This window comes from Triticum dicoccoides, chromosome 3B, assembly GCF_002162155.2.
Source record: "Triticum dicoccoides isolate Atlit2015 ecotype Zavitan chromosome 3B, WEW_v2.0, whole genome shotgun sequence".
Classification (NCBI taxonomy): Eukaryota; Viridiplantae; Streptophyta; class Magnoliopsida; order Poales; family Poaceae; genus Triticum; species Triticum dicoccoides.
The window spans coordinates 847,351,773-847,364,629 of record NC_041385.1 but is presented as its reverse complement, the minus strand read 5'-3'; the positions used below and the strand labels follow the sequence as shown (position 1 = coordinate 847,364,629).

General features: G+C 51.7%; 1 protein-coding gene across 1 annotated transcript in view; it reads right to left on the bottom strand.

Moving 5' to 3' along the window:
* LOC119280293 overlaps positions 1-5,815 on the bottom strand; it is an 8,142-nt gene extending 2,327 nt beyond the window's left edge. The window contains exons 1-4 of the mRNA XM_037561193.1: positions 5,344-5,815; positions 1,996-2,059; positions 1,560-1,860; positions 1,371-1,450 (exon numbers count right to left, since the gene is read on the bottom strand). Of these exons, the coding sequence (XP_037417090.1) occupies positions 1,371-1,450; positions 1,560-1,860; positions 1,996-2,059; positions 5,344-5,815 (917 nt within the window). The remainder of the gene's footprint in view (positions 1-1,370; positions 1,451-1,559; positions 1,861-1,995; positions 2,060-5,343) is intronic.
* Between the last annotated feature and the right edge of the window lie 7,042 nt (positions 5,816-12,857).

The following is a 12,857-nucleotide window of genomic DNA, read 5'->3' as shown; positions in this document are numbered from 1 at the left end:
AAGACTGGAACGGAACTCCTCGAAGGTAGAAGTCGGCAGTCCCTTCGTCATTACATCGGCGAACTGTTGTGCAGTCGGCACATGGAGAACCCGAATACGTCCAAAAGCCACCTGCTCGCGCACAAAGTGAATGTCCAGCTCAATGTGTTTAGTCCGGCGATGATGAACGGGGTTGGCGGAGAGGTACACCGCAGAAACGTTGTCACAGTAGACAACCGTAGCCTGGGAGACGCCATGATGCAGCTCCTGAAGTAACTGTCGTAGCCAGGTGCACTCGGCAACAGCGTTGGCCACAGCTCGGTACTCAGCCTCCGCGCTGGAGCGCGAAACCGTGGGTTGTCGCTTGGACGACCACGAGACGAGTGAAGGACCGAGGTAGACGCAGTAGCCAGAGGTGGACCGACGAGTATCGGGGCAGCCAGCCCAGTCTGCATCGGAGTAGGCCACCGTCTCCAGAGAAGTAGACGCCGTGAGTGTCAATCCGAGGGTCATCGTGCCGCGGATGTAACGAAGGATCCGCTTCACGAGAGCCAATGAGAGTCACGAGGGGCGTGCATGTGGAGACACACCTGCTGAACAGCATACTAAAGATCCGGTCTGGTGAGAGTCAAATACTGAAGAGCGCCGACGATAGACCGGTAGAAAGGAGCATCCGACGCAGGCGAGCCCTCAAGAGCAGAGACCTTGGCCTTCGTGTCAACAGGAGTAGCAACAGGGTGACAGTTGAGCATGCCAGCACGCTCAAGAAGCTCATGTGCATACTTCTGCTGATGAAGAAAGAAACCGTCCGGGCGCCGAACGACCTCAATGACAAGGAAATAATGTAGAGCACCCAGGTCCTTAATAGCAAACTCTTCACGCAGCCGAGAGTAATCTGGTGAAGAATAGCTGCGGAGGAGGCCGTCAGGATGATGTCATCAACGTAAAGAAGCAAATATGCAGTCGTGTCACCGTGGCGATAGACAAACAGTGAGGCGTCCGAGCGAGTAACGCTGAAGCCCAGTGTCTGAAGAAACCCGGCGATCCGCTGGTACCAGGCGCGGGGTGCCTGCTTGAGTCCGTAAAGAGAGCGGGACAGCAGACACACATGGCCGGGAAGTGAGGCGTCGACGAAACCGGTGGGTTGCTCACAATACACTTGCTCCTCAAGATGGCCGTGGAGAAAGGCGTTGGAGACGTCCATCTGGTGAATGGGCCAGCCGCGGGACACGGCGAGCTGGAGGACGGTGCGGATCGTGCCCTGTTTTACAACCGGGGCAAACATCTCAGTGAAGTCCACTCCAGCGCGCTGGCGAAAACCACGGACCACCCAGCGAGCCTTGTAGCGCTCGAGAGTACCATCCGAGCGGGTCTTATGGCGAAAGACCCACTTGCCGGTGATGACGTTGGCGCGAGGAGGCCGGGGAACCAGTGTCCATGTGCGGTTCCGTTGAAGAGCATCGAACTCTTCCTGCATTGCCGCAAGCCAGTGAGGATCACGGAGGGCAGCGCGAGCGGACGCGGGAAGAGGCGACGGCTCCGCGGTGGAGGCGGCGAGGACGTACTCGTCGCTCGAGTACCGGAGGCTCGGACGATGAACGCCGGTACGAGCGCGTGTGACTGGGCCAGGCGTCGCCGTCGGAGCCACCGACGAGGCAGCCGGCGAGGCGGCCGGCGTCGGGGCCGGCAAGGCGGCCGACGTCGGAGCCGGTGAGGAGGCCGGCGTCAGGGCCGGCGAGGTAGCTGGCATCGTAGCCGGCGAGGAGGCCGGCGTCAGGGCCGGCGAGGTGGCCGGTGTCGGGGTCGGCGAGGCGGCTGGCGTCGAGGTGGCTGAAGAAGCGGCCGAGCCAGCAGCGCCCGATCCCGCGGCGCCCGAGTCGGCTGTGGCGGGTGAAGGAGGGGCGCCAGCTGCGCCGTCAAAGTCGGCCGAGGAGGCCGAGGGGGCGGGCGCCTGCGTGAGGGCGCGAGGACCGCCAAAGCCAGGAGGCGGTCCACGGGCCGAACGGGACCGTCTACCCGACGAAGTCGTCGAAGGGCCGGCGGTGGCCGGCGGTGACGAGACGACAAGAGGTACCTGCTGCTGAAATGGAAACACCATATCATCAAAGTAAACATGTCGGGAGGTGAAAACACGATGGAAGACGGGATCATAACAGCGATAGCCCTTAGTGTTAGGTGGGTAGCCGAGAAAGATGCGGGCGACGGAGCGGGGTGCAAGCTTATGAGGCGCAGTAGCGGCGATGCTAGGGTAGCAAAGGCAGCCGAAGATGCGAAGTCCATCATAAGAGGGGTGTGTTGGAAATATGCCCTAGAGGCAATAATAAATTAGTTATTATTATATTTCCTTGTTCATGATAATCGTTTATTATTCATGCTATAATTGTATTGACCGGAAACCGCAATACATGTGTGGATACATAGACAACACCATGTCCCTAGTAAGCCTCTAGTTGACTAGCTCGTTGATCAATAGATGGTTACGGTTTCCTGACCATGGACATTGGATGTCATTGATAACGGGATAACATCATTAGGAGAATGATGTGATGGACAAGACCCAATCCTAAGCCTAGCACAGATCTTGTAGTTCGTATGCTAAAGCTTTTCTAAATGTCAAGTATCATTTCCTTAGACCATGAGATTGTGCAACTCCAGGATACCGTAGGAATGCTTTGGGTGTACCAAACGTCACAACGTAACTGGGTGGCTATAAAGGTGCACTACAGGTATCTCCGAAAGTGTCTGTTGGGTTGGCACGAATCGAGACTGGGATTTGTCACTCCGTGTGACAGAGAGGTATCTCTGGGCCCACTCGGTAGGACATCATCATAATGTGCACAATGTGACCAAGGGGTTGATCACGGGATGATGTATTACGGAACGAGTAAAGAGACTTGCCGGTAACGAATTGAACAAGGTATCGGATACCGACGATCGAATCTCGGGCAAGTACAATACCGCTAGACAAAGGGAATTGTATACGGGATTGATTGAGTCCTTGACATTGTGGTTCATCCGATGAGATCGTCGTGGAACATGTGGGAGCCAACATGGGTATCTAGATCCCGCTGTTGGCTATTGACCGGAGAACGTCTCGGTCATGTCTGCATGGTTCCCGAACCCGTAGGGTCTACACACTTAAGGTTCGATGACGCTAGGGTTATAAAGGAAGTTTGTATGTGGTTACCGAATGTTGTTCGGAGTCCCAAATGAGATCCCGGACGTCACGAGGAGTTTCGGAATGGTCCGGAGGTAAAGATTTATATATGGGAAGTCTTGTTTTGGTCGCCGGAAAAGTTTCGCGCATTATCGGTATTGTACCGGGAGTGCCGAAAGGGGTCCGGGGGTCCACCAGGGGGTCCACCAGCCCCGGGGGGGGCACATGGGCTGTAGGGGTGTGCGCCTTGGCCTATATGGGCCAAGGGCACCAGCCCCAAGAGGCCCATGCGCCAAGAGATAAGGGAAAGGGAGAGTCCTAAAGGGGGAAGGCACCTCCTAGGTGCCTTGGGGAGGATGGACTCCTCCCTAGCCGCACCCTTCCTTGGAGGAAGGGTCAAGGCTGCGCCCCCCCCTCTTCCTTGCCCCTATATATAGTGGAGGGGAGGGAGGGCAGCCGCACCTGAAGCCCTGGCGCCTCCCTCCCTCCCGTGACACCTCCTCCTCACCCGCAGGTGCTTGGCGAAGCCCTGCAGGATTGCCACGCTCCTCCACCACCACCACGCCGTTGTGCTGCTGCTGGATGGAGTCTTCCTCAACCTCTCCCTCTCTCCTTGCTGGATCAAGGCATGGGAGACGTCACCGGGCTGTACGTGTGTTGAACGCGGAGGTGCCTTCCGTTCGGCACTAGGATCTCTGGTGATTTGGATCACGACGAGTACGACTCCTTCAACCCCGTTCTCTTGAACGCTTCCGCTTAGCGATCTACAAGGGTATGTAGATGCACTCTCCTTCCCCTCGTTGCTGGTTTCTCCATAGATAGATCTTGGTGACACGTAGGAAAATTTTGAGTTTCTGCTACGTTCCCCAACAGGGGGTGCACCGAAGAGAAGATGATGAGGTGTAAAGTTCCCGCGAGTACGACACGGGCGGATGTTGATGAGGAGAGAAGCGGTGGCATGAGCGTCAGGCCAAAAGCGCGGAGGCACATTGGCATGAAAGAGAAGAGTCCTAACGCAGTCATTGAGAGTGCGAAGGATGCGCTCAGCACGACTGTTCTGCTGCGAGGTGTACGGGCAAGTTAGACGAAAGATCGTGCATGTGTGGTGAGAAGATTACGAACAGCAAGGTTGTCAAACTCCTTCCCGTTGTCTGTCTGCAACGCGAGAATGGAACGACCAAACTGCGTGAGAACATAAGAGTAGAAGGCGGCGAGAGTGGATATAACATCCGACTTGCGGCGCAACGGGAAGGTCCACACATAATGCGAAATATCGTCAAGTATGACAAGATAATAAAGAAAGCCCGTATTACTGGCAATAGGAGAGGTACAACATCACTGTGAATTAACTCAAATGGGTACGATGCAACAAAAGAAGAAGCCCTAAACGGAAGATGAGCATGTTTGCCGAGGCGACATGCATGACACGAGTGATCCTCGTTCTTATTACACGTGAAAGAAAAACTCCAAAGTATGTGGCAAAGGGTGGCAGGATTAGGATGACCCAAGCGAGCATGCCAAAGATCCACTCCGGTGGCGAGAGCGATAGGGGCGGCGGAAGTGGTGGAGGTGGCGGAGTGAACCGGGTAGAGCTCGTCGGGGCTGTCACATCGGTGGAGCACCATCCGCGTGCGATCGTCCTTAACAGAAAAACCACATTCGTCAAATTCAACGGTAACCGGATTTTCACGTGTAAGAGAACGAACAGAAACAAGATTTTTAATAAGTTTAAGAGAAACTAGAATATTAGACATGGATATGGGAGTGGAGTTAGACGGAAAATATGTATGACCAATATGGGTGATAGGAAGAGAAGAGCCGTCACCGACGGTGATGCGGTTGGAGGTGTGGACAGGATGGGCGGTGTGGAGGTTATCGGGGTACGCCACCATGTGAGCGGTGGCGCCGCTATCCATGTACCAGTCGCCGCGCCGGTGTAGCTGGACGGGGAAGGAGTGTTGTGGAGAGCCGCCAAAAGGGCCGGGTCCCACGGTGCCGGCGGGAGAGGCGGTGCGGCCGTCAGGGGCAGCAGCGGCGGCCCACCTGGCGGCGGCTGCTGACCGTAGGGCGCCGCGTAGGGCTACGGCGCGGCGTAGTACGCCTGGTGTGGCTGTGGCCGGGTGCCGAGAATGCCCGGTGCAGGGGCCCGAGGAACCGGCATGGAGTAGGCGTGTACAACGCTGGTCCATGGGTTTTGGTCGGCGTACCACGGGGCCTGCTGAGAAGCCTGCTGCAGTGGGCAGGGTGCTCCTCCCTGAGCGCATGCGCCCCCCTGCTTGCGGCCACCACGACGACCGCCGCGATGACCCCCGCCCCCCCATTGGCCGCCGGCTGGGGCGGCGGGAAGGGGGCGGCCGGGGCGGGCGGGAAACCTGGCGGGAAGGCGGGCGCCGCCGGCTGTGGCGGCGTCGGGCGTGGCAGTGGCGGGGCTAAACCCCTGCGGGTGCCGGCGACGAGGGCGGTGTGGGTCGCGCGAGTCCGCGCCACCCGCATCCGGCGCTCCTCCAACTTGAGGTACGCGACCACCTTAGCGAAGGTGGGCTCCGGGATGAGGGTGAAGTTGGAGGCGGCGTTCCCGAAATCCTCGTTGAGGCTGCCGGAGAGGGTGCTGATGAGGAGCTCTTCGCCGATCTTTTCCCCGAGATCACGGAGCTCATCGGCGAGCTTCTTGAGGCGCATGCAAAAATCATCGATGGATGAGTCAAGTTGCTGGCACCCGTAAAACTCACCGTAGAGGAGGACCTTGCGCTGCAGCCGGTTGTTGGTGAAGAGGCCGTTGAGCTTGGTCCGGGCCGCATAGGCGTCGTCCTTGTCGTCCACCATGGTGTGGAAGAGGTCGCTGGAGATGGTGAGGTAGAACCAGTGGATGATGGTGGCGTCGAGGATCATCCACTCCTCGTCGTTGATCATGAGCGCTGAGTCCATGGTGCCGTCCACGTGGCCGTGCAGGAGGTACTCACGGAACACAAGCGAAAAATACCGCTTCCAAGCGGAGTAGGACGCGGTGGTGTGATCAAGCTTGACCGGAACACGCTCATGGATGTTGAGATCGCGGACGAGAGTGACATCGGGACCGGCGAACGGGTTTGAGACGGTGGACGAGGAGGAGCTCCTGGCGAGGGTTAGGGTTTGGGACTCGGCGCGGGAGGAGGGAGACGGGATGGTGCGGGTTGCGGCGCGGGTGGGAGGGAAGGGTGCGGGAGCGTGGGCGGAAGCGGGAGCCAGCGGCGGCGGCGGCCTCGGAAAGAAGCGGCAGCAGCGGCGGGCAAGGTGGTGGAGAGAGGCGGCGGCGACCAGCAGCGACGACGGCGACCGGGAGGATGGTGGCGGCGGCGGCGGCGGGTGGCGGCGGCGGGGAGTAGCGGCGGCGGCGGCGGCGGCGGCGCGTGGAAGCGCGGCGGCGGCAGCGGCTTTAGGGTTTAGGATCGTGCTGCGATAGATACCATGTAGAAGGACAAGTTATGGGCTGTGCAATCTCGATGTATTGATCGGTGCACCAGGCACATATATATAAATACAGAGGTGGGCCACAACCTCAACTATACAAAGGAAACAGGAGGTGGGCTCTACACACAAATATACACATACACAATATACTCAACAGTTGTCACGCATCAATAATAGGAAGCATGCAACTATTACTTCTTCTGGAAGTACTTTCTTGTTCGTTGTTTAGGTGTGATTTTCATTCATTATTCCATTGTTTACCTTTTTATATAATCAGCACTAAATAAAAAAATATTTATTACACGCATGTATACATTCTAACCAAAATCAAATGCTACTTTATGCTCGTATAATGCCTCGATGCAACGTTATAAGTCAATGAAAGCTCTTTCTGTCCAAACATATACTACATTCCAAAAGAAATGAATTATTTTTTTCCAAAAAATGGTGGATCTTATTGGCTGAAAATGGAACATCAAGAATATACAAACACCATAAGCACACATGCCGGCCTCTGCATAGCTTGAAATCAATGATATCCAAAATGTTTGCACAATTTCCCCATTGTCTTAGAATTCCTAAATATTAGTCATTTGAAATGTCACATTATTAATCTAAAATTGGTATCTTGAAAGTATACACCTTCAGTAAAAAAAATTAGAGCATTCCCCCCCTTACTCTTCCCCATGTTGATCTACTCAACGGTAATGGCTTCTCTCTTCAAGTCCGTGAGGGACAACCTACAAAGTACACCATTTGACAAATACTTTTATATAAATAGGCAACCAGCCTCTATCACATCAGGATTGTACAAAGCCACGGCAACATAAAACCAGCAATACACGCCCGGAGTTCTGCTTCTCGCACATTGGAGAAGGGGAAAAGCTTCCGAAATGAAAAATAACCTCTCAATGATGATCTCTTACCACCATGCCTATGCTAGCTAAATTTTCCTCCACAAAACTAGCATCGACATTAATCTTAAAGATCCAACCTGTGGCATCTCTCGATCCATGTTGAGAAGATTATGTGACGCGAGAACAAATTGATGCAATGTTTGTTTTCTTTTGTGACGCAGAGTAGGCATAGGAATATTAGAAGCTCCATTAAAAAAAACCACAGATTGTCTAGAAAATTTAACCGATGTCATGATGGTAGCCTTTACATCCCCAAATATCAAGCTATTTCTAAGATGATATACATGCCAAAACAAAAGAAGTAAATTTGGTCGATCATCCGCATCCTCCTTGTCTAGCACAGGAGAAGAAATCAATCTGTACCCTCATGCTCCAGAAAGTCCTCCCCAAGCAAGTTCCACAATTTGTGAACCGAGAGCTTAGGAGCCGGCGCCTTATAACAAACAATGAGGGCATGGAAGACATCCTAAGAAGCCATGCCACAAATGGTACACATACTGCAAGTAATCTGATATGTGCGGGGCGCTGGCCGCTGGATCAGCAGTGCATGTGATGGATTAGTGTGTGCGGGGCTGCTGAGTATAGAATTTTGTACTGTACCAATCAATACATGCATGCACGTCAGCCACATATGCTTTCTAGTCCAACCTGCAGACCTGCGAACGCACACAGCCATGGAGATGAGAGCGAACGCCGGGAGGAGAGCAAGCAGCGTCAGGATGACGGAGGTCCTGGGGCCGTGGCCTGCAAGTGGCGTTGGGATGGCCGAGGTTAGGGCGACTGGCAATTGCCTGCGGGCTGAGTCGGCTGCGATTATTGCTGCGGATGGCGAAGGTTGGGGACGACAGCATGCAGCCGGTCAAATAATTAGATGAACCATTACGATTAAACCTCAGAAAGACAAAATTACACCTAATTAGGAATCATCAAGACTGTTCGATCAGTTTAATAGAACACATTATATTGAGTAGTATGATGTACCGTAAAATCTCGTTAGTTATACATGAAGTGAGATGAGGATGATGGTTGGATCTTGATCAAGGTCTTAAAAAGGATTCAATTTTTTAGAATAAAAATCAAGTAACTGATGGAAAAGACGGAAGCCACTGCTTGATTTACGCTGGTCATGTATACAAGGGTATACATAGTCAAGAACATGGAGGTAAGCGATACAATGACCCAGAGAAAATGAGGAGAAACATGACACAAGTTACCTAGGTTCAGACACCCAATGCGGGTAAGCGATACAATGACCCGGAGAGAATGAGGAGAAACATGACACGAGTAACCTAGGTTCAGACACCCAATGCAGGCAATGGCCCTACTTGTTACAGTTGTCTCGAATATTATGTACGAGGTAGGTTACAGTTGGGTGAACCTCGTTAACAAATCTCGGTGTCGTGCCTCATGTGATTACTTGGTCCTTGGATGATCGACGGTATGCCTCAAATTTATTCTAACAAGTGGTATCAGACCTAGGTTATTCGGAGGTTGTTGATTGTTGATCTAGAGGTGAAGATATCGTGGAAAATCAACCTTAAGGCAAGATCGGAAGAAACGGCATGGTGTCACGATCGCGTGGAACAACCGCGAGTGGATACGTACTCGGAGTTAGCGAGGTCGGGACGTGGCCTACGGCAACGCAGCTGGGCCAAGCAGGTGTAGTCAACCTCTGGAACACTCGCCACAATTCTAGATCGATTGTGGCCCCTATCTTAGTAGAAATTGGAGAGCTTGCTGGTAGTTTTAAATTCTTTTCATTTTCATCATGTTGTAAGATCAGCCAACGGTCCCGCTCATATCTGTGCTAAGCATGCTTGCACGATTGACGTCACCCAAAGCTGGATCGACATTGTTCCAAGCTTCCTGACCAGTAGCCTGTTGGCTGACTGCTCGGTGAACGCTTTTATAAAATAAAACTCTCAGTGTTTCCCCGCAAAAAAAAAAAAGCATGGACGCGAGCAGGCAGCCCAAGCGGCGGAAGGATGCGTGCAAGGACGGCTAAGCATCGACTCGATCAGTCGCGGCGTGCAGATTTTAGCCATACGTTGTGCAATCGGAAACAGCAAGAAAGGCATCGTGGCAGATTTGTTTTGTGTAAAAAAAAGAGGACCGAGTCCTCAAGTGGGCACGGCGAGAGGCAGATCACATCTAGCGAAAAAGGTCCAACGTGATACGACAGTCCATTGGAGAGCATCGTGACAAAGCAACAACAGCATCGGGAGTTGAGCTAGAGCTACTACACGTGAAGATCAAAAGTGTACTTTGGTTGGAATTTGCTGTTAGTGCACAAGGGTGCACCACGTCAGGTTTTGCTTATGTACTTGGGCATCACATGAGGAAAGCTCGGATAAATTTTTCACAGGGTCAGTTGTACAAAGAACTGTGGCGCCATCGGGTACCAGGTTTGAGCTGGAGAAGTTTGACAAGACTGAAAACCTTAAGTTATGACAGACAAGGGTGAAAGATTTGTTGGCACAACATGTATGATTGAAGGCGTTGCAGGAAGACATGTCAGCTAAGATGGAATTGTCAGGTGATGGATGGAAATTTCGTGGAAGATGATTTGGGAGCCTTGAGTGTGTTATATAGTCGAACGAGTTCGGCTGGGTCGGACTGGACAGTCTGACGGGATCGACGCAAGTCGGTTGGTACAGAAGACGGTGGTGGGATCGGCGAGGACGACATAGGAGCGTGGTGCTGATGGTGACCGAGTTTTGGGCGTGGAAACACGTGGCACATGCCTGAGTGCTTGTGTGGCTTCGACAAGGCTATGGCGCGGGGTTGATTCAAGACAGTGCACATGAGAGCTTGAAGTCGACGGGGCGCAGGAGTGGACTGATCATCTACCATGGAGTGATGTTGAAGGTGAAGCTGCATTGAGGGGCTATGGTGTAAGGATCCAGATCGAAGCCTATTCAGCGGGAAAAAGCGAGTGGCATGTAATTTGGACTGGAGCCCAGTGGTCTGATGGAAGCGTCAAACTCGTCATCGGTTGGTGATGATCGGTGGTACTCTTCAATGGGGGTTGAGTGGTGTGGTTTCGCGACCCTTGAGACTCGACCGGGACAGTAGAGGCTCGACGCGGTAATAGCGGCAAGGCGTGCGGTGCGCACGGGGCATGGAGACGGGCCAGGGCTCTGGTGGTCATACATGTGGTGAGACAACTGCGAATTTTATTCGGAATGACTACAAGCAATGGTGAAATTCATTCAAGTTTCAGACAGGTGGTCAAGAAAGGAGCGGTGATGTTGAGTTCAGGTAACTCTTATGTGTGACACCCAATATGTGAGTTTTGCACTTTCACGCATGCCAGTGATCAGTATGTGATGGCTTTGGACGTATACTCTGGAAGTTGGGAGCACAAACTAGAGTAACAAAGAACTTAATTTTGCTCGAGTGTTGGCTGTGGTCAAGAAAAGAAGGGACTACAAGTTGCAAATGGAGTCACATGGAGTCTTTGGAGTAGCAGCGGTGCTCATGGGATAAGCTCAAGTCCAATGTACATGGAAGTTTGGCGCATTGACGAATTCAAGGTGGTGGAGAATATTCGCGAAGGTGGAGTTTGTTAGAGTTGTGTCGAATATTGTGTACAAGGTAGGTTACAGTTGGACTCTGAATAGTATTGTGTTTACATAGGATATGGAGTCATGTCCAAGTAGGACGCTTGTATCCTAGGCCTCTCATATATAGCGGGGGTAGACACACGATGTAACCTATGCCAACATAATAGCACCGGAACGCAGGGGAAGCCGGCGGCGTGTGCCGGCGCCCGGGCGGCCGTGATGCGGTATTGTGACGGTGTCATGGGGAGTAGCGCCCATAGTTAGGCCCCGGGGATGTAGCCATATCGGTGAACCTCGTTAACAAATCTCGGTGTCGTGCCTCATGTGATTGTTTGGTCCTCGGATGATCGACGGTATGCCTCAGATTTATTCTAACACTACTTTCTACCTTTGAATCGGTCCTTTTAAAATACACAAAGGTTACAAGATCATGTGCCCTCGACCTGCCGTTGGACAGCTTGATTGGGGCCTCCGGTTTTCATGTTCCGCGTTGCTGCGATGTCAGGGCAGGCGGCCCTAATCATGTGCATCCCTTCATCACTTGATAGGTGTAGTGACTGTCATTGCTAGAGAAGGTGGCTTCAGACTTAATGATGTATTTTTTGTAAACTCTTGATGAATAATTAATAAAATGGATGTATGCATCACCGTGATGCATAGGCCGGGGTCATCCTTCTTTTCGAAGAAAAACAAAGGTTACAAGATGTGTTTCTGACTAGAGTGGCCAAAATCCTCTAATCGGCTAAAGCTTCTGAGTTGTTGCGCGACTCAAGAGTTGCATGTTGTTTATCTCAGTGGTCCTTATACATGTGTCTGCTCTTGCTTCCAAGCTGAGTTCAACCCAATCGGATGTCAAGATTCTAGCGAGTAAGGAAAGGGATATCTTAGTTGGTTTGTCGTTCGGATTCTGCAATGTTTCTCTTATTTACGCCTGAATCTCCATAATTTGTACAACCATGATAGTCTTCTAGAAGAGCTCCTCGCATATGAATACATCTTCATATCCCATATAAATACAATATTCACAAAAATATGGTATACTCATCGACACTGGCCCCATATTCTGTATAACGCTTGTAATGTTTGCTTGTTATATTTTTTTTGTCACACTCACACCATGTACGACCATACATACACATTTGTGTGTCTGTTACCAGGGGCAGACCCACAGATGTTCGTGGGTGTACAGATATAGACCCAAAATATTTGTGCCAAAAAAATGATATATATGTTGTACGGTGGAGTCACATATCACAAACGTGAAAATAAAAAAAAACATTATGATTGGTCATTTTCCGACGGAAATGCCAGACCAACGAACTTTATCTACGCGCTAATTGCCACTTAAACTCATAATCACCGCTTTGTGCGAGCGGTTAGCTATCTCAAAAATCAATCAACTTAAACTCGGAAGTGTGGCATTACACTTTCCCCACAGCACAAGTGGCCCATTAGACAACAATAGACAATGCTATCCAATTCCTAGTTTGTAGATATCGTTCTCAAATATATGGGTATCCTGGAAGGATATGGCGCAACCCAAAGATATGGGAGGATTAGGGTTTAAGGATTTCGAGCTATTTAACCTAGCCTTGCTTGCTAGGCAGGCATGGCGAATTCTGCAACATCCAGACTCTTTAAGCTCTCGCATCTTGAAAGGAATTTACTTCCCGAATACAACTATACTGGAAGCCAACATTGGTAGCCACCCGAGCCAAATTTGGAGGGCAATAGTTGAAGGAAGAGATATATTGAAACAAGGCTTGATTAGAAGGATTCGCAATGGTGCAA